The 27,065-nt window shown below is 29.7% G+C and overlaps 1 protein-coding gene across 1 annotated transcript in view; it reads right to left on the bottom strand.

The window, feature by feature from the left end:
* LOC107436823 (tyrosine-protein kinase transmembrane receptor Ror2-like) overlaps positions 1-27,065 on the bottom strand; it is a 231,772-nt gene that overhangs the window by 86,873 nt on the left and 117,834 nt on the right. Inside the window, exon 2 of the mRNA XM_071177421.2 lies at positions 22,886-23,164. Coding sequence (XP_071033522.1) covers positions 22,886-23,164 — 279 coding nt within the window. The remainder of the gene's footprint in view (positions 1-22,885; positions 23,165-27,065) is intronic.

Genomic DNA, 27,065 nt, shown 5'->3' with positions numbered 1-27,065 from the left:
GAAACTGATAGAAAATTTTTCAATCAGATTTAAAAAAAATTATAATAATAATAATTATATTTTCTTTATCTGCTATGTATCTTTCATAGGCTAATTGAAACATCCGGCTATTTGCAAAACGTCATTTCTCCCTTACTACGCATCAGACTTATTGAAAAATTCTTCATTACTTTCTAATTTTGATATATTTAAGCTTATTATAAATGCGATCCATTGAAATAATATAATTTCATGAAACTGATAGAAATTTTTTCAATCAGATTTCAAAAAACATTAAAAAAAATAATAATTATATTTTCTTTACCTGTTATGTATCTTTCATAGGCTAATTGAAACATCCGACTATTTGCAAAACGTCATTTCTACTTTGCTACGCATCAGACTTACTAAAAAAAATCTTCATTACTTTCTAATTATTTTGATATATTTAAACTTTTTATAACCGCTGACCATTGGAATAAAACTTATTGAATGAAACTGAAAGAAAATTTTTCAATCAGATTTTAAATAGATATATACCGTCTTTATCTGTTATATATCTTACATAGGCTGATTAATACATCCGTCACTTTGTAATACGTCACGGAGAGCCAAATACTACGCATCGGACTTAGTAAAAAATCTACATTACTTTCTAATTATTTTAATGTATTTAAGCTTATTACAATTTACCTATATAACCTCAAGCTAATTAGGAGATACATTAAGAATTAGGAGAAATATGAAGAAGTTTAGCAGTAAAATTCCAATAAGATTATTTACAATAAGCTTTCACTATTATGGGTTAGCTGCCAAAACTAAATCAAATTAATTTAACAATGAATAGAATATTCCCTATTTAGTTAAAACGTATTTGGGTTCACTGTGATAAACCAAAAATTATCAGACTTACTAAAAAATACTTGAGTTTTTTTTTTTTCAAATCGCTTGATGCATGAAAAATGCCAATCGCTGCTTGAAAAAAGTCTGATTATTCAATTAGTTTGCGACAAATCTATCTAAAACAAATTTTTCGTTATTTAATACTGCAAGATTGCTAATAATGCAAAACATGAAAAAATACAAAATCTCTGCCACGCATCTCAAGTTTAAAAAGAATACGTTCGAATAGGAAAAATCGGACTCATTTATAAATAGAAGTTTATCACTATATTTTGGTTGTATTTTAAAATAGTTACCTCAATAAAATATGTAGTTCAATAAGGAAAATAATATTTAAAATTAAGTTTTAATTAAAATTATAAATATATTTTTTCTCTGAACTCTGAACAGTGCAAAATCAGGTTTGTTTTATTTACAATTGATATTCAAAAAATAAAAACTTTTTAAGTAATTTTTTAAAACAAAATCATTTTTAATAAATGAAATGACTGTTTTTATTTAAAAGCAGTTTGTATAGTATCTATAGAAATGTATATTGAAACTAAAACTATTTCAATCCTAATACTAAAATATTTCTCTTTTATTTAAACATTAAAAAAAAACTGATACTCCGACATTATAATTTATTTACAACAACACAATTTGAAAGCAAATATAGGCTTTAAATTGTGTAGATGATATTGCTAAATGATTATTTCAAATACAATTTTAAACAACGGTGGAAAATTGTTTTTTTAATTAAACATTTGTTTAAGTTATGACTCTATTTCTTTTCAGAGAAAATTATCAGATGAGCGTTGAATTTTATTCAAATATTTTATGTCATAGAAGATTTCTTGAGATTAAAATGTTTTTTAAAACATTGCTCTAGTTAGCTGTATTAAATAGTTAGGTAAAAATAGTTAGCTACATTAAATAAATGAAAAACATTAAGAATGAATAAGGAAATGAAAGGTTTCGAATAAATATAATCTCAAGTGTTCTTAATTTTGCTTTTTCCATTTCTGGCTATATAATTCCCACTTGGAATGCGTTTCGATAGCTTAAAAAGAAATTATAGCGACATATTTCTTTGGAGATGAAATACTATAAATTAAATTATGTTTCTTTAATTAATTTTGTCTCAAGACAAAAATCTTGCCTTAAGTGGGTAAACAAACTCGTATCTTACCAAAATAAAAAGTTTATATTTAACACGAGTGTTTAAATGAAGAATGCTTTTATTCCGTTTTTTAATTCGAAAATATATATGTTTCAAAAAAAAGTCAGTCCCGCAGTGGAGTGATAGTAAAGATACAGTTCCCAGTAGAACATCGAAGTCAAGCATCACTGGCTGAGGACAGTAATCGGGTGGATGGCCACTTTTATCAGCCTGTGTAGGGAGCGAGGGTGCGCGGTATCGGTTCTCGTTAAACTGTTCTACCGTAAAATGCTTGACTTCGCGAGCAAGTTGTCGGAATACCAAAGAGCAAGGGAGTCATCCCCTCTCCAGAGGATCGAAATTGCGATGGCATGTCTTCGGATCATCCTCAGGGATGTTTCCCAGGCAGGCGCCATAGCCCATTATGCAGCTCTAGAGCGATGTAAATAAAGTACCTACCTGCCTTAAAAAAATCAATAATTTTTTTCAAATTATAAGGAAGGAAATTATTGACAAATAATATATTATCATAAAATAAATTCAAGAGAATTCACAAACCTGCTGATAGTAGATTGATTTTATTTTGGATTTGAATGTTCAATTTACAAATTTATCAATTCATAAAATATTTTTATTGTACTAATATTGAGCTCCATTACAGCTTACCAGCTTACTTTTAATAAAATGATCGTGAACTCCTTTGAAATTCTGAAGTTACTTCAGTTTAAAAGTATTAAAACAGTTCTGTTTAGGTAATTGAAGCATATACTGAAAATTAGAACTCTAATACTATTTAACTAACTAAGCCTACTTAAAAATGTCACCTCAGATTATATTAAGCCTTGATCTTATTTTATTAATTTAGTTTATTAGTAGATGCCGCAAAGAGTCTCACTAGGACCTAATTAGCTTACTTCTAAATGTCACCTTTAATTGCTGAAAGTTTTATTATCATATAGCTTGCTTTGTTTTTAAATGTTATTGTATACTAAGAACCTTAATACTATTTAATTAGTTCAGTTTGCTTATAATTGGCACCTTGCTATAGCTAAAAGTCTTATTGATTTACTTCATTTAATTTATAAATGGCATCTCATGAATGCTAAACGTTTTAATATTATCTAACTTAATTTGCTTTTAAATATGATGCTAAAACTTTAATATTATCTAGTTAATTTAGTTTATAAATGCAATCCTATCAATGTTATAGATCTTGTTAAACTAATTTAGTTTGCTTGTGAATATTTTTATCGTATACCTTATCAATGCTAAAAGTTTTATCACGAACTATTGAAAAAAAGAAGCTCAAAATATTCAATAACTTTCAAACAAAACAAATTTGGTAAAAACTCCCGCTGAAACTCTCTTCCAGGAGATGCACCTCATGCATTAGGGAGAAAAAAAAAGGAAAGAAAAGGGGGGTGACTATTTTTTCCCTCTAAAACATCATCTAGAAACAAATATAACAAAAGGATCCCTTTCTCTTGGGATCTAGGAAAGGGGAAAAAACTATACTAGGGATCTTTGTGAATCGTTAGGGATAAAGATAAGGGTAAAGAGAAAAAAATTCCCCATGTGAGATAACAGAGATCGTAAGACAGTGAATGTCGTCATACAATCGATCTTTCGACATCGACGTCGATAAACCAAAAGCAGTGCTTTTCAATGCTGTCCTGCGGTCGATGAAGAAATCATTTTTCAAGTTCCTTCTCTCCTTCCACAACGATTAAGCTAGATAGATAGCCCAAATACATATTTTACTGTAGAACGACAAAGCAGTTTAACAATTTATTGTGGTTTTTTTCTCTCCCTCTTTATAAGGGCTGGAGAGTGGGCTGTAGTTCATTGTAAATGACTCCATTGTTAGGAAGTATTGACTGAATACGGTCTAAAAGAAACATATTTTTCATCCTTTAATGCCTAAGTGATTAGTGGGATTCAATTAGTTTGTTGTTTGCTGTATATAATAAGATTATTCGAATTAATTTTGAAGGGGATGAGTTTGATTGCATATTTAATATATCCACCGCATAATTAGACCATTATGTTTTGTTTGTTGTTGGCAACACATATCTAAATTTAATTCGGAGTTTCTTTCCATCTTAATAAGCTTACAATAAAAACCTTTTTATGAAAATACTATCAATTATACTCTGTTGCAAATTAGGAAAAGACCATTGTGGTATGGGATTTAAGTAATCATCCGCGACTGCATATAGTTCCATTTTATTTAGTTATCAAATTATATAAATATGCTTTCAAACCAGTATAGTATGTTGCAAATTAGGAAAAGACCATTGTGGTATAGGATTTAAGTAATCATCCGCGACTGCATATAGTTCCATTTTATTTAGTTATCAAATTATATAAATATGCTTTCAAACCAGTATAGTATGTTGCAAATTAGGAAAAGACCATTGTGGTATAGGATTTAAGTAATCATCCGCGACTGCATATAGTTCCATTTTATTTAGTTATCAAATTATATAAATATGCTTTCAAACCAGTATAGTATGTTGCAAATTAGGAAAAGACCATTGTGGTATAGGATTTAAGTAATCATCCGCGACTGCATATAGTTCCATTTTATTTAGTTATCAAATTATATAAATATGCTTTCAAACCAGTATAGTATGTTGCAAATTAGGAAAAGACCATTGTGGTATAGGATTTAAGTAATCATCCGCGACTGCATATAGTTCCATTTTATTTAGTTATCAAATTATATAAATATGCTTTCAAACCAGTATAGTATGTTGCAAATTAGGAAAAGACCATTGTGGTATAGGATTTAAGTAATCATCCGCGACTGCATATAGTTCCATTTTATTTAGTTATCAAATTATATAAATATGCTTTCAAACCAGTATAGTATGTTGCAAATTAGGAAAAGACCATTGTGGTATAGGATTTAAGTAATCATCCGCGACTGCATATAGTTCCATTTTATTTAGTTATCAAATTATATAAATATGCTTTCAAACCAGTATAGTATGTTGCAAATTAGGAAAAGACCATTGTGGTATAGGATTTAAGTAATCATCCGCGACTGCATATAGTTCCATTTTATTTAGTTATCAAATTATATAAATATGCTTTCAAACCAGTATAGTATGTTGCAAATTAGGAAAAGACCATTGTGGTATGGGATTTAAGTAATCATCCGCGACTGCATATAGTTCCATTTTATTTAGTTATCAAATTATATAAATATGCTTTCAAACCAGTATAGTATGTTGCAAATTAGGAAAAGACCATTGTGGTATAGGATTTAAGTAATCATCCGCGACTGCATATAGTTCCATTTTATTTAGTTATCAAATTATATAAATATGCTTTCAAACCAGTATAGTATGTTGCAAATTAGGAAAAGACCATTGTGGTATAGGATTTAAGTAATCATCCACGACTGCATATAGTTCCATTTTATTTAGTTATCAAATTATATAAATATGCTTTCAAACCAGTATAGTATGTTGCAAATTAGGAAAAGACCATTGTGGTATAGGATTTAAGTAATCATCCGCGACTGCATATAGTTCCATTTTATTTAGTTATCAAATTATATAAATATGCTTTCAAACCAGTATAGTATGTTGCAAATTAGGAAAAGACCATTGTGGTATAGGATTTAAGTAATCATCCGCGACTGCATATAGTTCCATTTTATTTAGTTATCAAATTATATAAATATGCTTTCAAACCAGTATAGTATGTTGCAAATTAGGAAAAGACCATTGTGGTATAGGATTTAAGTAATCATCCGCGACTGCATATAGTTCCATTTTATTTAGTTATCAAATTATATAAATATGCTTTCAAACCAGTATAGTATGTTGCAAATTAGGAAAAGACCATTGTGGTATGGGATTTAAGTAATCATCCGCGACTGCATATAGTTCCATTTTATTTAGTTATCAAATTATATAAATATGCTTTCAAACCAGTATAGTATGTTGCAAATGTAGTTGTTGCAAATAGTGATGTTTCAAATTAGGAAAAGACCATTGTGGATTGGGATTTAAGTAATCATCCGCTACTGCATAGAGTTCCATTTTATTTAGTTATCAAATTATATAAATCTGCTTTCAAAACAGTATAAAAGCTTTTAAAAGTTAAACACGCCAGACAGAAGTTTAATTCGTGCTATATTTGACGATGTATATCATAAAATTATTAAAAAGGACATGGTAATCTTAGACATGGTGACCTATTTCGATAAATAAAGAGAACATTCGTTCTTAAACAAAAAACCCAACTATATGTCGTTGCAAGTGCATTGGATTTCATTGGATCACGAGATCGGGCGCGTCTTATGCTGACATGGCCTTAACAAATCGTGGCGAGATAAAGATTTTTTTTGTTTCGCTATAGAAGATAGATAATATTGCTAGTAATAGATAATAACTGTAAGATCCAAAATTTTTTATTCTTCCATCAGTTTCTTCAAATGAGAACAGAAAGACATATATTTGTAATGATTTTTAGTTATCATTTTTATTAATTCTTATTAACAAAACAATAGTTTTTATTCAATAAGTTTTATTCGTTTCATTTTACACGGTTTAACCCTTTCGCGCCGACTGTCACAAATACGTACCAGCATAAAACCGTATCAGCCAGGGTAAAAAGATAAAACTGGTAATCAAAGTATTTCTTTAGCAGTTTATTTGTGGGGGGAGTTATAATTGTTTGATTTATTTAATTCACCATTACTTTATTCAAAATAAAACTATTTAGTTACACTTTGAATTAACATTGATTATATATATGATTAAACTAACAATAATTAATGTAAAATCAAAGTAAGTCTGTCAAATTAGCAAAGCCCACATTTAAGCTACCTTTTTTTATTTATTTACATCCTGATTTTGTACGAATGTTTTTATGAATCATCCTTCCCCAAGGGGTTAAATAACTTAAACATGCACATGAAAGAACTAACATACACGATTTATTGCCTTAAGTGATAGTAAAATTTTAAAATATAGTTATAGTAGTAGGAAAAATAAATTTTAAATGATTTTTAAACATACTTTTTAAATGTTTCATTTCCCTACCATTATAACCACTATATTGAAGAGCGCTTTTATTTCTCAGCTAAAATAAATGTACGACTTAAAATGTGCTTCAGTAAATTAAAATTAGGAAAAAAAAGTATTTTGAAATAGATTGAATTTATGCTTTAAATTGGATGCTCGCTTCAAAAAGTAGTACTTAGTTAATGTCAAGTATTTTTGACGAATAGTACAAATGTTAATAAATTTTACAAAACTTCATCCTTTCTCACAAATTGCTAAAACTGAGAATACGCTAAGGATGATTTGTTGATAATCTTAGAACTTTCCTCTTGGAACACATGCTTCATTTCTCTAACTCACGAAACTTGAGACTATTTCTTCAATTACATACAGCGAATTTTCTAAACTACGAGCATTTACAATCTCAAAACTACAAAATTGATTGCACAGCTTGTTATGTTCGCCATGGAACTTTTACTATTCGAATAAACCCAAAATGATAGTCCTTAGAAATATCCGTTTTCATATAAACTCGGTGAAAATCGTAATTTTCGGAGATATTTTCTTTGCTTTTTCACGCACATGTGTAGCCTTGTTTAAACTCTCAGTCGCCTATCACGATTCACACGCGACTGCCACACGCTATCTTTAAACTCATGAAAGCAAAAATACTGAGTCCCGCTTACTTTCTTTCGTTTGATTAATATACGAAGGAAGAATTTATCTTTTTTTCTGAAATTCTATTTCTGGAAGTACATTAAATGAATCTCGGTTGAGGCTAGATTCTAATAGAGTATAAAAAACTGAAGTTATAAATAAAGAATCGAAGTTATAAACTCGAATAAGTAGTTTATGGAATTGAAGTTGTGAATAAGAGATTTATTTCAGTTCGTTTGTATTTCCGTTCTTTCTAACAACATTCTAATATCTCTTATCCATTCTATTAGGTTTTTGTGCACGTTTTTAAAGAAATTAAACAGTAGTTTACATTTTGTGTTTATATGTTTGATTAATTAGTTTATCATTTTGTTTCTTTTAACACCTTTATTTACAACTCTTTTTAATTAAAAACGTTTTTTATTATTATTTCACAAGCATTATTATATTAAAGTTTAAAGTAAATATATATATATATATATATATATATATATATATATATATATATATATATATATATATATATATATATATATATATATATATATATATATATGTTTATATATATATATGATGAAAAAAAGCTTTTGTTTTATCTAAAAATAAAATTTTTCTAAAATTAGCTGAGCAAAATAAATAACATTCGAAAGTAATAATATGATAATAAAAAAGGGGCTTCGTGTGTTTTAATACTCAAGTGTTATTCTTCAAAAATAAGGCAATTTTTTGTGATATGACGTATACATTAGCTTGCTTCAAAATATTTCTCTTAGTAAACTTTAAAGGTATACATAAATAGTTTAGAAAATAGTCAACATGATATACGGGTTTAAGTTTTCAAAATTTGAACAAGGCGGGTAGTTTAAAGATGAATTTTTAAACAATTTAGCAACTTCCTTCAAAAAAGAAATACAAACTTTTACATAATAGGCGGGTAATATTTACTAAGCATTCCGTGTATAAAATAAAGGACAAAAAAGAGTTTTATTTTATTATATACTGCGCAGAATTTTCATAAGAAAAACTGTATTTTTATATTTTATGGGTTTAAACAAAATGAATAAATACATAAAACTTTATAAATTGGTTACGTTGGTCCATTACTTTTTATCTAAACCCTTATGCATGTTGGGGTTTTTGTAACAGACAGATTACGTTTTTTTACTTTAAGAAATAGAACAAATGATTTTTCACATGGAGCATGAAGTATAAAAATGTTAAATACAATAGCTACCGAAGCACTTTTCTTGCGAGAATACACATGAGAAAGTATATATTATAAGGTAAATAGTTGTGGTTTAACTATATGCACTCCGAGTACTTTAGAATGTTGTTAGAACTAATTTAAACATAAAATCATTTAAAATACATAATACTAATATAAGCATTTTTTAATAATTTATAACATTCTTGAAATAATTTGGTTATTAATTATTTAGCTATAAAAAATTTTAATTTTAGAGAGGTGACTGAGGTGATGATTGCCTCGATTGTTGATGGCACTTCAGAGGCGACATCGAAATGCAAAGGGTAAATAGAGTTTTTACTTTACGTTAATATAAAATAATACTATTTTTGTTAATATTTTTGATTGCGTAAATATTTTTCGAGGAAAGTATTGTTTCTCAATTTTACAAAACCTACTTAACAGTTCTATTAAAATATTAGCCCAACTCCAGGGCTCCCGCTGTCCTTGAAAAATTTTAGGAGTGGTGGTAAATTTATGTTAATGCTAGAATATATTTCTTATTTTCATATACCATTTTATCGTTAAGTGGTTTAGCAAGCTGGAATTTTCATGCATATATGGATGGCGTTTTCAATATAAATGTAAACAATAACTATCTCGAGCTCAACACCTGCTTTAGTTCCGGTTAGAAAGTTTGCAACTGCTTACTACAGCTTATTCTGCGAGGCGATATTTTCAAACGGATAATTTTGTTTTCAATTAAAGAAGTAAATTAGACAATTTCTGAGTTCAAATCTGCCGTATTTCATAAGATATTAATGTTATTAAGTAATTCTGGTGAATTTGAAGTGAAAATTTGTTTTCGTTATTTACAGATAGATCGTTAAAAAAGGTGACATGGTTGCTAAATTTTGTATAACTCACTTTTTTTGCAGTCCTGATTTGGCCTCTTTCCATTTGTTTATTACTGTGTTTGTTTTTGTTGTAAGCTGTGCACCGTCTTACGTTGGTGTTAGCACCATTAGCATTGTATACACAAGTATTGTTAGCATTGTAAGCACAAGTAATAAGTAATCAAATACCAAGTTTGCAAGAATCTCAAAACACAATGATCACGTTGTGAGCCAAATAGGTCTTAAATGCACCGAAAACAGTAACCCGGAAGTATAGGTGGTATAGAGCTTGCAGCGTTCCCTAGTGCAGAAAAGAACAACCATACTTTCTTTGGAAAACAATTTTTAGTCGTGGTTACAGAGAATTAAAATATCGACATTTATTTTGATTTTCGTTAAAACTTTTTAAAATTTTCAAGGCCCACGGGAACCTTGTACTCAAACAAGGGGTTGCTGGCTTTTTAGAACATTAGAACATAGTTCAAATCTCAGTGCGCTGTCGCGAAGTGGCAGTAACTGATTCGTTTGATTTTTGAGGCATATAATGGGGGATATATAAACATACCTGCCAACTTTTGATCCCTTCCATTACGATTTTTCCCAGTGGTAGTAAAATGGAATTAAAATTTCAATTGTAAGCAAAAAAATACGTTGTGTTTGAAGAAACATTAGCTGACAACCATGATAGTAACGCATATTAATATATAAGCTTAATTTTTGTAAGAATAGTGGTGATCAAAATCATTTAAAAATTAAATTTATAAAAGAAAAAATAGTATATATTTACTACCACTTTAAATATGAAAATAAAATCTCCGTTTAAATACGGGAGAGTTGGCAGGTATGTATAAAATTGGAGCAGAATTGTGGAGAGAGGAGTTACCAAGCACCAAATAGTAAAGTCATGAGTGAGAAACCAGTCGGTTGAACTTGTGAAGAAATTGATAGGAAATTAAACATAATTGAGATCAAACTATATTAGAATATAATAATATTTACAAGGGGTCAGAATAATAGTAACATTTACGCTTGCGTAATAAAATATAAAATAATAGAGAAAATATATTAAACTGTTTACACGAGATTGAAAAAAAAAACTATCAACTATAAATAATAGGTTATATACGGCATAGACCGGCAACTAACTCCTCAGTGACTCTGTTATAGAGATGAATAGTTATAGTGAGGATATAGTTATAGTGATAAGATAATAGTTATAATGATGACCCATTCGTTCTGGTAATACCACTCGTTTCTGGGTTGCTCATCACACGGACGGAAAAGAGTAAAAACTGGTAACGATGAAATTACATATTTAGCTTGTTATTAGGAAGAATAAAATATTTATGACTACCAGAATTTTTTAATTGGTACAATGCTTATAAGAGACTGGGTTTTTTTCCTTTAGAAAAAGAGAATAGTAGTAATTAGATTACAGTTATGAATAGATATATCTTTCCTGAAAGCCATCTGTTATTGATATGGTTTTGCAACCAGTTTTTTTTCTGTTTATCACCTCACTTTCAGCCCTGGTTCCCGGTGATCAATAAATAAAAGAACAGTGATTCATTACGTCAGGAGAACGCGCATAATAAAAGCTTGCAAGAGCAGGCGCGTAGGGATTCTCATACCCCAGTACCCAACTACGCAAATAGTGTTATTTGATTTTTAAACTGTTTTTTATTCATAATAAATTAATAAAATTTGTGTGAAAAGATAAATATTTTCAAAAATAAGTTTATAAACAACTACATTTAATTATATACCGTTTCCACATTTTCCCAATAAATTATTGTAAATACGTTCATTCGAATCCGTTGTTTTCTTAAAAAATTTGAAAACTCTTACATCCGACCACTCTTTGTTCTATAATACATAAATTAGTCGTTAATGGAGGTTGGTCTTTCTTAGAGGTTACTTCCATTGACTTCAAAATGTTATAGAAGATATGTGATTTTTTGCAAGCAATTTTCATCTTACTCCGTGTCATTTTCTTGGTGTGGAAATGTCTCATATGTCAGTGCCATAAGAGCCGGATCGATGAATTAAATTTAACGTCAATTAAAATGACCTTTACTGATATAATTATTTGTAAAAATAAATCTACCAATTATGAATGTTAAAGTAATTTAAATAAATAAGCAATAATGTGTTTTGTTTAAGTCTGCATTTAATTTCATATCATAAAAAATTAGTTAGCATAAAAAATGGGATGATGTTTGTTTGTATGAGATGCTTCGTTTTTTTCTGAAATAACATTCTCAAGTGGCATTAAACTGATTCTACAGATTTTTCGTTTTTCCGGGCTGTACTTAGTTAAAAAACAAAGATTATTGCCAGCACACAATAACCTATTGTGGAAATCTAGTTGATATTCGTTTATTTGATCCATTAAAGACGTTTCACATTTTCCCAACAAATTAGTTTAAATATGACCAATTGAATCCGTGCTTTCAAATATATTGGTTCAAGTCTTATTAGTGAACGGATTCGAATCGCACGGATAAATAATTTTTTTTTTCTGGACTGAATCCAGTTAAATAAAAAAGATTATAGGCGATCGCAACGCTCAAATACACCATCTGGAGAGCAGACCGGTTTCATTCCTTTGGCCATTGCCCCTTCCCTCCCCTCCTCTTTTTTTGTTGTATAGGAATGTACTACGATATTTTTTCATTTTCTTAATATTTTTCGTATTCAACTGTTAAAAATATTTATTAAAATTTCCATGACGCTTTCTTTTAGAACTATGTTTAATGTAGTTTTCCATTCCATATAGTTTCCTTGCTTAAAAAATTTTCATCTATTTGGAAATCAAGACAGAAACTAACGTACTTCCCTCTTCTATGACTCTCCACACGCTAATAGTAAAAGCATGCGAAGTGTTGTCATAGGTAGAGAGTTCTGCTCTAAGCCACCTGTAGTCCATTTCAATCGCCAATGACCAGCACATAATAATTTATTGCAGAAATCTAGTTGTACTGTTGTATTTGTTTGTTTAATCCATTGAAGCCCTTTTTCAATTTTCTTTTATACTTTTTGATTTAAATATGTGCAATTGAATTTGTGTTTTCAAATATATTGGTTCAGGTGACATTAGTGAACTGATTCGGATAATTGGTTTTTCTGGACTGTACTTAAATTTAAAAAGAGAAAAAAAGAAACGATGAGGAAAGAATTTTGCCAACATAAGTAAAAGACAAAATGATTTCGTTCGAAAGAGGAGATTCCAAATGAAGGTTTTCTGTCCACCACAAATTCACCCCCCGTGGGAGACATGGGGCTGCAATCATACTTCTTTTGGGTAATTGGGGCAGAAGGGACGTGGGAAGAGAGAACAGTAATAGCTGAAGGCTACTGAAGGACAGGAGGTCCAAAGGTCCAGGAGAAATACAGCGTCTGTCAACATTTTCTTATCCAGTTAGTTACTGCGGAAAGTTTTCCTTTTTTTTCGTTCTTTTTTTTTCTTCGATTGACTCTGCTGGGATTTTGCTTCAAATGAGTTGATTCCAAAGAAATTCGATTGGAATGGAGTTGTGACGAGTTTTTTATGACTTTATTTTGGAAAAAAAGGAAGAATTGTGATTTGTATTGTTGCTTTGTATTTGGAATAGTTTCACAGTAAGACTTTTAGAATATTTAAAATTAGAAGGAAAAAAACGTAAAAAATTTTCAACTGAAAACTAAACCAATTTCATATCGCTTGTTTTAATTCAAACTGAGGTAAAGATTTTGGGATAGTTTACAAGGAACTGCGAATGTAAGCAGTTTTAGCTAATAAAAATTATTAAAACCGTAAATAGAAATGATTAGTACGAATACAATTGATTTTATTTTATTTTATCAGCATTGAATAGTCGATTGATAATGGATACGTTATTATCAATGTTCAACTCCGTAGTCTTGTAATTGAATAACCGATTGATAATGGATTATTATCAATGTTCAACTCCGTGGTCTTGTAATTGAATAGCCGATTGATAATGGATATGTTATTATCAATGTTCAACCCCGTGGTCTTGTAATTGAATAGCCGATTGATAATGGATATGTTATTATTAATGTTCAACCCCGTGGTCTTGTAATTTTGAGCCCAGAAGCCAAGGATCAGGCATTCAGACAAACCTGCCATTATAAAGTTCTTTTCCCCCCCAAAAAATCTTAAGTCTGTCTTTTTAGAAAATATTGCTAATATTTTTTCAATTACTTCATCAGTTTAAACATTTATTTTCCATACTATAAACTGTGGAAGAATAAAACCTTTTATTATAGTATCTTAAACAATTATCGTGATAGTCAATCATAAATAAAGTCGAACTATTTGGTCGTACATATTGAAAAACACCATATTTAGAATTAAATGAGAATAATATTGCATATTTTGATGAGTTTGATATCTATTACCATTATTATAGAATATAATATTTGAAGCTACTCGAAAGGTTGAAACATCGTATTAATTTACGATAATAATTTCTCGAAATTATTGCAGGAGATTGGACAAGTAGCCGTAAATTCAAATTATAGCCTTCTATAGATCAAAGCCATAAATACGGCCAGATGAAATGATAGTTGCCTTCAATAGAATGTGTGTTTATGCAGTGATTACTTGCTTTGATTTAATCTTGCTTTAAAAGATTCAAATTTTCGATTTAAACAAATCGGAATTAAAATTTATTTATTAATCAAACGAGTATTTAAAACATTTGTTAATTTTTATATTACAGTATTTAAAGTCTTTTTCGTAGCTCAAAGAAAGTAATTTTAACAAATTACTTTATTGGTATGATTAAATATTTCCATTTCCTAATTATTAATGTTAGTAAAACTTTATTAAAATAAAAATATTATTATATATATATATATATATATATATATATATATATATATATATATATATATATATATATATATATATATATATATATATATGCAGTACCGCTCAAAAGTATCAGTACAACTAGAAACTTATAAGAAAATGGCAAAATTCAAAGTGTCATAACTTCTTTAAAAATGATCAAAAATGCTGCAATGCCTTAGCTCATTTTGAAGCTTAAAATCTCTACTTTTATGTACTTTAATTGTTTTTAATTAATATATTTTGCAACTATGTACAATTACACTATAAACAATCATAGAAAATTGTATTAATTTTTTGTGAAGTTTGACGCGATGTACGGGCACAAAGGGGTTAGATATTGTTAATTGTTATTATACCATTGAAAAATTTGGACTTTTAGCTTTCATTTAAAAAAAAAATTCCAAAAAAACATGCTTTTTGACGAAGTTATTGTCAAATAAAAAAAAAGTTTTTTTTTCAGAATTTAATGATTTTTCAGCAATTATAATGAATTTTAGTGTAATTATAATCTGATATGAAAATTTTTTAATTAAAATAAATTAAAATTTAATATTTCTCGATAATATTATTTCATAATTTATTATAACAATTTTAACTTTTTTTTTGGAAAATATAATAATGAAATAAGAATCAACGTTTGCAATTTAATATTTTGAAATTTATTTTTTCGTATTTTTCTCAGAAAAAATTTGAAAACAAAAATGTATGTACATTTTTGTTCAAAAAACATGTTTTCAACAAACATCAACTTCGTCAAAAAACATGTTTTTTTGGAATTTCTTTTTTAAATGAAAGCTAAAAGTCCAAATTTTTCAATGGTATAATAAAAATTAACAATATCTAACCCCTTTGTGCCCGTACATCGCGTCAAACTTCACAAAAAATTAATACAATTTTCAATGATTGTTTATAGTGTAATTGTACATAGTTGCAAAATATATTAATTAAAAACAATTAGAGTACATAAAAGTAGAGCTTTTAAGCTTCAAAATGAGCTAAAGCAGAAGCATTTTTGATCATTTTTAAAGAAGTTATGACACTTTGAATTTTGCCATTTTTTTATAAGTTTCTAGGTGTACTGATACTTTTGAGCGGTAATGTATATATATATATATTCAGACTATTATTCTGAACTTTAGATATCGAGTGTTAGGCCAGTTTCGTCGACTGATCTTAAAATCCATTTCGGAATTTTAATTAGTATGTTAAGAAGGAGAGACGTGTGAAGATCAAATCTTTCTCATAGGTCTGATATCAAAAGGCTGCTTTTATTTTGGGATATCATCATTTGTTGTAAAACTTTCTTTTGGTAAAAGAATTTCCAAATTGAGTTTTTATGTTTTTCAAGAGATAAAACGCCAGGGATATCTGTTACATCGTTGAATCTTATATAATTTTTTTTAATGTATATATATATAAATCTATAAGGAAGTTGACCATTAAATAAAAGGAAACTTTTTCTTATAAAGCCTATTAAATAAAAAAAAACATAAGCTAGTAATTAAAATATCAGCCTTTATTTGTCATAAAAAATATCCAATATCAGATGCATTATTAATTATCTGATTCATCACGCTAAAAATGTTTACTGTATGCACCTTTTCTACAATTTAATACCCGCAAATGTGCACAAGTTATTGGCCATACAGAATTTCATTTTCATTGATTCATCAATTTTTATTAAAATGCGAAATGAAAGAGAAGAACAAGTGCAAATCAATGAAATTCTTAGTGTACGGATATCGACGATCCCACGGGAAGGGCTCAACCCCCCTCAAACCTTCCATTCCTTATTCGCTTCTACCCCCTAAATCGCTTCGACGCACTGGATTGATCTGCTTTTTGCTCTCTTTTTCCAATATAAATCTTTTCTCTACCTCGTCTTTCGTTTTGACACGCATATACAGCAGTTAACTGTTTCTCTTTGTAGTTTTTTTTTCTTCTTTTTTTTTACGCCCACGCTAAAGACAATAGATGGTGAAAGAATGAAAGACACACATTCATTCTTTCTTTACTCCTTTTTACCACTATTTCTTACTCTTTCGTGCACTGAAAAGTTCTTTAGTTATGGAGCTTTTTTTTATTTCTCTCTTTCTCGTTCTATTCCCATCTATTTTCTTTCCTTCTTTCCTTTTAGGCTTTAAGGGATAAAAATGAGAGACCTTATTGAAAAGAAATAAAACAACCATCCAGCAGTCACGTGACTTGTGTGTAGTCTTTTCAAGTCGTTACAATAGTTGGCTCTCGCGTATGGAGGGGCAGGAAAGTTTTTGTGCCTTATTCGAGAAAACATTCTTTTGTTCGGAAGATTTTTCATAACCAGGTATACGAATGTGATGAGGAGTGCAGGAATAAAGTTTCGAGTTGATCGGATTTCGCAAAGAAATGAATCATACATTCTATACAATGTCTCATTTATAGTAAAATGGAATTTTTTTTGTTCAATTCTTATGGAAATGCAAGGAATACTGATATTAAAAGAGAAAAATGCCATTTCTACAGTGAAAATTCTAGGACTATTCACAAGAAGCTTAAGAAACTATAATAATTCCCTTTGATTCCGTCTAGACTATGATTTTTAAAATATTTTTTTTATTAACGTCGTACTAGAGCACACCAATGGGCCATTGGTGATTGTTTGTGATACACCCGTAATGATTATTTTAAGACAATGCAGAGGTACACACACTAAATTTCTGAAATTTAGATCCAAGGTTGGATCTCAGCTGCTACAGTTGCTAAAAAGGACGCCATATCGCGGGAGAAAATTTTCGTTACCAATTCTCTTTCACCTCCATTACTAATTTGAAATTTAAAAGAAAAAAAAAGTTAATTCAAGAAAACCTAGAATAAGCCATAAAGTATCAATCGTTGAAAAAATTTTAAAAATATCAACAAAATGCAAACAATTATTGGCTCCATTGTCTATAATTGAGATATTTTAAGAATTTATTTTAATATTTGAAATTTCATGGCTTACTCTTGGTTCATCCGAACTTACTTTTTCAATGATTCAAATTTTAAATTAGTTATGTACGTGAAAGAGAATTTGTGACGAAAAGTTTCTCCAGTGGTATGACGATCTCTTAACAACGCGTGAACTTTTCAGACTCTGAAACTGCTGGAGATATGGCAACAGAGAAGATTCAAAACAATTAGTCACGATCAAGAAAGTGCAATCAATTCAAAATGAAGATAAAAACAAAGGAAAATTATAGACATATGAAAAAAGGGGGGGGGGATAACAATGAAAAGCTCCACAGCACAAAGCTCCACACCACAGCACAATGAAAAGCACAAAGCTCTTAACATGGAGAGGATAACCACGAAAACCTCCTACGGTAAGCCTGATGGCAAGGGGACTGTAGCCAATAATCCGTCTACCACTGAGAATAAATTTTACGGCAGCACTCTGGTCAGTTCGAGGCGGGTGTGGAATATGTATCGAACAGTCATCTATCGGATTCAAACCCGGGTCACTTCAGTGGGAGGCGAATGCTCTATCCCCTGAGTCACTACGGCTTTGTTTGCACCAGCTTGATGCTTTTGGTCACCTCGTCTGTTGAGAACTAATCCCAAACGTAATGATCATCTTCGCAGGTTTCTTTGCTTTCTTGCTACATGCTTACTATTTATAAAAACAAATGGAAATATAGAATCAGATGGGCTACCGTTTTTTATTTACTAAATTTGAAAGTAAATATTTTGTTAATGAAGTTTTTTATCATCTTAACGTTATTCATTATGAATATTTGTTAATTCTTCCCATTTTCTAAAAAATATGTCTTGTACTTTTAAATATGTCTTGTACTTTTCTATACATTCCATTATTTATTACTTATTACAATGACAAAGTGCCATTTTTTTTCTCTACTTCAACATGTGCCATTATTTGTTGCATTGTATGTAATCTGCCTGTTGTTTTTTCTTATATTCTCATTACAGGATGAAAGGGAAAAGGGCCATTATTGGCCTCAGGAGCCCAGCTAGACCGACCAGACCAGACATTGGACATCAATGCGCTAAAACTACTTTTTCCTATGGTAAATTACGATTGGGAAGTAAATTATAAGAAAACACGACATAAATAATTTTGCAAGTTCTAACATAATGAGTACTAAATATTAGAACTACGGGGACAACAAAGTGTATCCTTTGTTGTATCATGTATAAATATTTTATAGATGAGTTCCTTATGATGGATATATGGTGGTGATTATAGGCCAAATAATCACTGTATATAACAATAATGAGCCCATAGATATATGAAGTGAGGCGTAATTTGTGGTATCAATCAGGCCAATGGAATCCATCTTGAATACAATAGATCTTGCATTTCAGTTCTTATCCCTTGGCAATTAGGCAGAATCAAGCTTACAGATTATTCCAGTGAGCTTACAACCCTCAAGCGTTTCCGCCAAGCGTTGTGTAAAGTTTTCCCCAACTATGTGCTATTCTCTCGTAGAATAACACGAGACAGACTAAATTATTTTCACCTCGGGAAAGTCGTCAGTTCCAAATTTAGAAAAAGTAGTCTTTCACACTAGCCATGAGTACTTAACACGAATTACATTACTAAACATGGATTATATTACTTAATAAGTTGAAATGATATAAAAATAAACTTTTCAGAGTTTTGCACGTTTTTAAATTTCTATGAGTTCACTGGTTTTAATATTTATATCCTTCCTGAATAATCAAAAATTATTTTATTAATTATTGAAAAATAATTCTAATAATAGTAGATTTGAAGCTTGCATAAAGGCAATACCAAAAGGCCTCCAGTTTTTTAGGAAAAAAATTATTAACATATGTTTATTTTCGATAGTATTAAATAGTTTAAAAAGCTGAAAGTTTGCTTCGAGTTTTGCGTACATAATCACCAAATTGGACGATGCATTTTTGTGAACGAAATGTCAGTTTCATACTAGTTTCCCAAAATTAACTTCAGAAACCATTAAACCATATTTTTTCTTTTAGGATAAAATCTTTAAAAATCGGAGATAAAATCGGAATACAATCTTTTAACCCCTTCCTTCTCGCTCCTGTGAAAGTGATGGGGTGAGATTTCGTCCGCCATTTCTCGCTCCCGTGATATTGACGGGCTGGAGTGTTCAGTAGTAACGCTCCAATAAGAATAAAACTAATTCATTTCTTTTGCCCGGAAAACATTTTATTTCTCATTTTACACACCTAATGGCAGTACTAGGATATTTTTAAGGTAATTGTAGATAGTTAGTTTATTTTAAACTAGTTGCAGCACTAATCAAATACGTAATACAAATACAAAAGCCAAAAAAATAGGCACTTTTATGACCGTTTTCTTAAAAATTAACCGATTGTTAAGGGGTTAAAGACGATCGACATTATACCTATCACAGTAAATGCAGCCATATATTGTACAACGCTTTTGTCAATATAATGCAAGTCAGTAAATCTATCACAATAAAATTCAGTACACTAAGTGTCAGTGTCTACAAAAATTCCTTGGCTGATTGAGCACTTACGTTAAGAAAATTGCCTAAAATTTTTAACGTTTAATCTAAAAATAATGACGTATAATATGAATGAAAATATTCAGACTCTAAAATGTCCCACCCTATTTGTCCCAGTTACCTGTCAGAACTTCAATACCTTAAGGCCAACTACAACTTCAATTTCAACTCTTAAGCAAAATTTCTCTTCCCACATTTTTTTTTCAATTCAACTTCTTGGTTACTTGCATGTATCCAATTTCTTAAGCGATGTTCATAGCTGTATATATTCTTAAATACTCTTTTAGAGTCAACTATGTCATATACTAATAATCTCAACTTGTACTATATTTGATCTTTTGTAATTTATAACCATTGTGACTTTGTATATATCAAAATTTTCAATAAATACCAGCTGACTGGGCTCGTTCCTAGGCTGGGGGGGAGACGGACCAGTAGACAAGCTTTGGGCTATATGGTAAAGGATACATAGCGACCTAGGTATATGTCCAAAGATTTGAGAAAAGAAAAGAAAAAAAAAAGACTCTAAAATGTAGGAGACCTTACTTTTGAGACTGTCATGATGTACAAAAAATATTGCAACACAGTTTTGTTATTCTTAAGCACTTCAATACTTATTCTTTATTACCTATCCCTTACTCAAAGCATATTTCATATTCAAAGCCTGTGATAACTAATTAATTCTGACTTAATCAATTAATTAATTCATTCATTTCTTTTGTGTTGCAGCCAGAGCCCCCTAGTAGCAGAACACGAATAGGACTAGATAGCTTTAAAAAAAGAACAGTAGATGTAATGAAACGACGCACGCGCCATGCCACGCTATTAACTAACTAAAACTTCTCATCATCTCTTAGCTATCATATTTCATTAATGTAAATTCATCATCGTCATATTTGTTAATCAATCCAATAAATGTTTTTATAGTTATTCAAATTAGCGGTCATTATAGATATTTATTATTAAATATATTGTATGCCGAGTCCGGAAACAAAAGAGTAAGGTTGGTCTTACTGCTTCGAATCATTAAGAACAGCACAGCAAGGTAAGTGATACCTCAGCTTGTTATATTTTGGAAGTAGTGACGCCTTCATTATAGAACATTTTGGGATACGAAGATAAATTTATCGAAATTTTAAATAGCGAATATTTTGTTCAAAATTTATGAAAACCAATATATATATTTTACATAATGGGTAAAAAACACGAAAAGTCCTAATTTTTTTTACATTAAACAAAAATTGACTTTTAATGTTGCAAAATAAAAAATATTAAAAAAAACTACGAATTTTAACTTATTTTAAAGAAAATTTCCTAATCCCCATTCTCTTCTTTATTCATCCCTCAAATCATTTCGTTATCATTTGAAAAAGATGGGCTTATATTTTGATGACACTCCCTTGTTTGACTTTTTCCAATAGAACAGAGGCACCCAAAGCTTTGGAAAGAAAATTCAAGGGGAGCCACAAGATTATACGTAGAGCACCCTCATCTGAATAGAATTATTTAAATTTTAGGGTAGAAAGTTTCTCTGGCAGCATTTTTCTGAACTCAATCTTTCAACAGCCTTTTCGTTTGCATTATTCAAACAGAACAAGAGGGCAAAAGGGTTGTGCTGGCAAAGATCGATTAGAATTATTCGTGATTCAGTCAGGAATCTCGATGGATTTTTCATCATCTGGAAATCTCTTGTCATCCAGATATTTTCTTAAGTGTAATATTTCTTTTTAATTTATGAGTTATAATTTTTCACTTTTTATGTGTTTTTTTTTAACTTTGAGAACTGATAGGGGTTTACTTTTTCTTGAAAATGTTGAAAAACAGTGTAACTATGGGTGTTACTAAATTTTATAAATTCATGGCGAAATTCAAAGCAAATTTCCATATTTTGGCACCTTTTTGACCAACATAACATATTATTTCCTAAAGGAAGTATACATTTGTATGAGAATATTAGTAGGCTATCAATGTTTTAAATTTGTTTAATTAAATTATTAATATTATAATTAATTTATAATTAAATTTAAAATGTTTTAAATTTGAAACAACCTCTTAGGAGCTCTGAAACAATACTGTGATATTAACATTTGCAGGATCTAAAGGGGAACCGTTTAAACAGTGTTTATTTCTTGAATTCTACAATTTCTTTATTTTTTGATCATTAATAACAGGATGGTAAATTAAGCTTAAGTTTACGACTTTGAAATTGTAAATAATATAATTATTTGTTTGAATGTATATATTACAAAAAAAAAAAATACAAAATTTGAGCGAAATCGATCGAATAGGTCCTAGGAAATCGAATTTAAGAAATTCGGCTTTTTTAACATTTTATTTTTCAGGAACTATTCGACCGATTTCGTTCACAGTTTGTATTTTACCAACTGAAACTGCATTATTTTTAAGAGGCCTGATTTCATTAGTTAAAGTATCGTCTGCACTAATTAATTAGCATTAGATCAAAAGTTATTAAGCGTGGTCTGTTCTTTATTTTGCTCGCTGCATATTCAAACGAAAAATAAACTAGACTCAAAATAACATTTAAAAAAAATCTGTAGCTTTCCGAACAGATCTAATTTCGGATTTAAAATCCCCCCAACTGAATCCTAATTCGGTAAGATCAAGTACTCATATATAAATGCAACAAGAAATGTATTCCCCAATGTTATTCATAAATGCCCCCTAAGACTATATTTTGAATAATATTCAAAAATGAATGAAATGCATTAAAAGAAAGAATTTTTACCTTCTACTTGCAAATGTGCAGTTTCGGAGCTGACTACTCCCTTTTCATTTTTGGCTGTGCAGTGGTAAAGGCCAAAGTCAGCAGGACCAACATGGTCCAGTTGAAGTGATCCACTTTCTAGAATTTTATAAGAAGTGTGACCATTGATGTAGATGTTCCGACCATTCCTTTGCCACGTCACTTGCGGGGGTGGATTTCCTGTGGTGTCACATGTAAACACAACTATATCACCCAGCATTGCTGTTGTGTTGCTTGGGCCCACAACTATTATTGGTGGTTCTGAAAGATAGAAAAGAAAAATATGATAAGAGAGAAATAGTAATTTGTGAAGAAACAGCTAAAAAAAATTCAAACCTTTAAGTACAATAGCAGGGCCCGCGCTAAGCGCTCGCCATCGCGCCAAATGCTGTAAAATCGTAAATTCGGCGAAACTAATCGCATTTTGGCGAAAATATTGGCGAATAATATTTTCTACCACCAAAAAAAATATTGATTCTCTTCGAACCTGAAAATTACGTCAATATGAATTTTTTTGGAACAAATCTTGCATATTTCGTTTCCGTCAGATACGTCGCATAACCAATTAGAATTATACTAAGTTTAGATAATCCAAGTTTACAAGAGAGATTATGCTAGCATAAAAAAACGTAAAATCCAAATTAACGCGTTCGACTTGACATAAATCTTTTCCACAGTCTTTGCCAATAAAATTGAATTAGTGGTAGCTAGATGCATAATTATCATCCGACTATTTTTGTAGAAATTATGTTGTCTCATGACAATAGCATATTGCTTTATCAAAATAAACTTACTTCAAAATTTAAGAACCGAAATGGTTTCAAAAATAAGAAAATGTAACTTTTGATATTTTCTTTATAGATTACCTCTTTTTAATGACAGAGACAGTATAACCACCTGCAGTCGGCTGGCATCCCCACCCAAATTTCGATTAAAAAAATATATAGTAATCACAATAAAGCAGAATTAAATAATTCGAATAACTTATCTTCTATAGCGATTCTTTTTTTCTGAATGATTACATCGGGACAGTAAAAAAAAAGAAGCTTGACAGTAAAAATTCTTTTAAAATAAAATTTTCCGAAAAAGATTGAAATGGAACGTTTTATTTAAAATAATATATATATGTATTTAAAAGTTTGTCAGAATCTAGAAAAACGTCAAATATTGTTTTAAGTTTATATTTATATTACTGCTCCAGTCTAAGAAGTTATCAAAAGTTAACCCTAACCTATTCTTATTTATTTTCTTAAAGATTCTGAAGCTTCTACATTTTGCATCTTATCTCCCATTTATTGCTCATTTACTCCTTCCCAACAGTACAATGACTCTTGATTTGAATTTTTATTTCATAAAATAGTTCAACTTATAGTAAATTTGTATTTTAATTGGAAATTTTCAATGGGAAAATATTGAACATAAAATATTGTTACGATTTGCCTTTGGCTAATACCTTTGAAGTTTGAGTAATACTTTTGAAGTTTGACTAATACTTTTGAAGTTTGATTAATACTTTGATATTTGATTAGTTTACTGGCTAATAATAGCGCGAGCAATAGTTTTAGAGGTAAATTTCACATACTTTCAATATAAAACGATATATTTCTTGGGGCAAGATATATAGTTTGATAATTTGTTTTAGGGTTATATTTTTTTCTTGTGAATTGCTCAAAAATGAAAGAAAAAAGAATTATAAACCAATTTTCAAAACAATTCACGTTTTTAACAATCGTGCTAAAAAGATTCTTCCTTACTATTAGCAGAACTGTTACTTTCCTAGAAATAGAAAAAACTGGTCGTAAAACTTTTTTTGTTTTATTTATTTATTTAACTTTTTTTCCCAGAGGAGAAAAATATTAGTGATTATTACTTTTTTCTTTATTATAGCGTATAAGTTTGATGCTAAATATACAATATACAATAAATCAATCTTGGTATTCGAAGATAGTTTTAACCGCCGTAAACATTCTATAAATGCCAAATTTCGATAACGACTAACTATAAATGATATGAGCATGACGAAATTTTAGATCCTTACGTTAAAGGGAAAATTTTGAAATTTTGGTTTATTCACTGAATGTGAATTACATTAAAATCAAAGTGTATAGTACATGAAATATTGGTGTGCAATAATAACAATAATAGTTATTCGGAGAATTTTAATTTAAATTTCATTTGGCATACGTATTGCCAAATTCAAAAACAATTTATTTAAAAAATAAATTTGAAATATTAATAATTCCCCCGAGACCCATAATTTATCAAAAATATCTAAACAAATAAATAATATCCGAAATATTTCTGCTTTATCACATAATCTAAATTCTTTTGGAAATTCATTATCTGGAACTTATACTGGATATTGCATTTTTCTTCGTTATATGAGTTAAAAACAAATGCTTTTTCAAATGTTACATTAACACTTCAAATATGGATACGATATTTTTTTCATGAAAATCATTATTGCTTTTATTTATAAGTTGACCCATGAAAAAAACTTGACATCCACTACTAATTCACAAAGTAACACTGTCCATTTATTGATCTATTCTGTTTATGATTCTGACATGAAAATATTTTATTATTTTTATTTTATAACCGTCATTGAATAGCAGACTCAATTTTAGGTTTAAGACTACCAATGTTCAACTCCGTAGTCTCGTAATTTTGAACACAATCTAGAAGACAAGGGAACTCCTGGATCAAGTATTGAATGAAATTTGTCTTCATGGAAGACTTTTTGGATGAATCACGGAAACCTTCCAAGGTTATCCTGATGGCAAGGGGACTCTAACCCATGATCCGTCTGCCACGGAGAATATTTTTCATCAGCACTGTGGTCGGTGTGAGCCGAGTGCGGAATTCGTATCGACCAGCCATAGCCAGGATTCGAACCCGGTTGAATCATTGAAAGGTGAACACTCCATTCCCTGAGCCTCCACGCTCCACAAAACTATTTGTAGTGTATCTATAATTCTATATTTATAAATATAGCACAAATAAGTGAAGTAACCTTTTTTTAAATTTTCATATTAAACCTACATACAACTTATGTCTTATTGGGGATCAACGAGATGTAGGTTGATTAACTAATTTATGTTTACTACAAAATATTTTTTGGGGAAAATATATAGGCACATGAAAGTTTTGCTTTTAAATCCTACCTAATATCTTTCTTCAATAAAGTGGGACTATGAAATGAAATCTTTCATTTTCAAACGATTTATCATAAATTTCTCCCAACTATATCCATTTTAATTTATTTTCTTTTTAAGGTTTATTCTGCCCTGCAATTGAAAAATCAACGTAAGCGACATAAAATTCAAAATTGGGAATTTTATGTATTGGGCCTCTTTGTACGGTAAGCTACATATTTTGAAAAACAGGATTCAAAGATAAATTTAGTTTTATCAGCTTTTTGAAATCCCATTTTAGCGACATTAGCGAAAGAACAAAAATAGTTGTCAAGCCACTTTCTCGGAATCAATCGTGAAGCACTTACGTTGTTTTTTGAATTGCACAACAGTATTACACAGATGCCAACTGCTCCGGACACGCCAAAATAATTTTAAAAAACGGTAAATAACTACAAACTAAATTTCGCAAATATTTGACTACTTTTGCTTGCTTTTTAAAAGGTATATAGCATGACATTACTTCCGGATGCTGGATAGCTCAGTGTTTGGCGGGAAGAGCCACTAACTGATTCGTCGAATCTGTGATGTCCTATGTTCTCAGGTTATAAGCATATGCTAGTAATAGAGATGCCAAGTGCTCCGGCCACGCTAAATTAATTAAAAAAAACGGCAAATAACTACAAAACAAATTTCGCAAATATTTGACTATTTTTGCCTGCTTTTTAAAAGGTATAGCATTACGTAAGTACTATAAAGTGGTGAATTATATAAGCTTACGAATTATTTAGAAATAGTGGTGGATAAAAATCTACTAAATTGAATTTATTAAACCAGGATTCACAATTGATAAACTACAACTTTAAAATATATATCTGCTGTCCGGAGCAAGTTGGCATCTCTGTAGTAATGACATTACTTCTGGTGAATTATATAACGAATTATTTAGAAATAGTGATGAATAAAAATCTACTAAATTGAATTTATTAAACCACGAATCACAATTGATAAACAACCACTTTAAAATA

Source organism: Parasteatoda tepidariorum, chromosome 3, assembly GCF_982258835.1.
Source record: "Parasteatoda tepidariorum strain Cologne lab strain chromosome 3, Ptep-v5.0, whole genome shotgun sequence".
Taxonomy (NCBI): Eukaryota; Metazoa; Arthropoda; class Arachnida; order Araneae; family Theridiidae; genus Parasteatoda; species Parasteatoda tepidariorum.
Note: the sequence above shows the minus strand (reverse complement) of the source record. Positions and strands in the feature narration are given on the sequence as shown.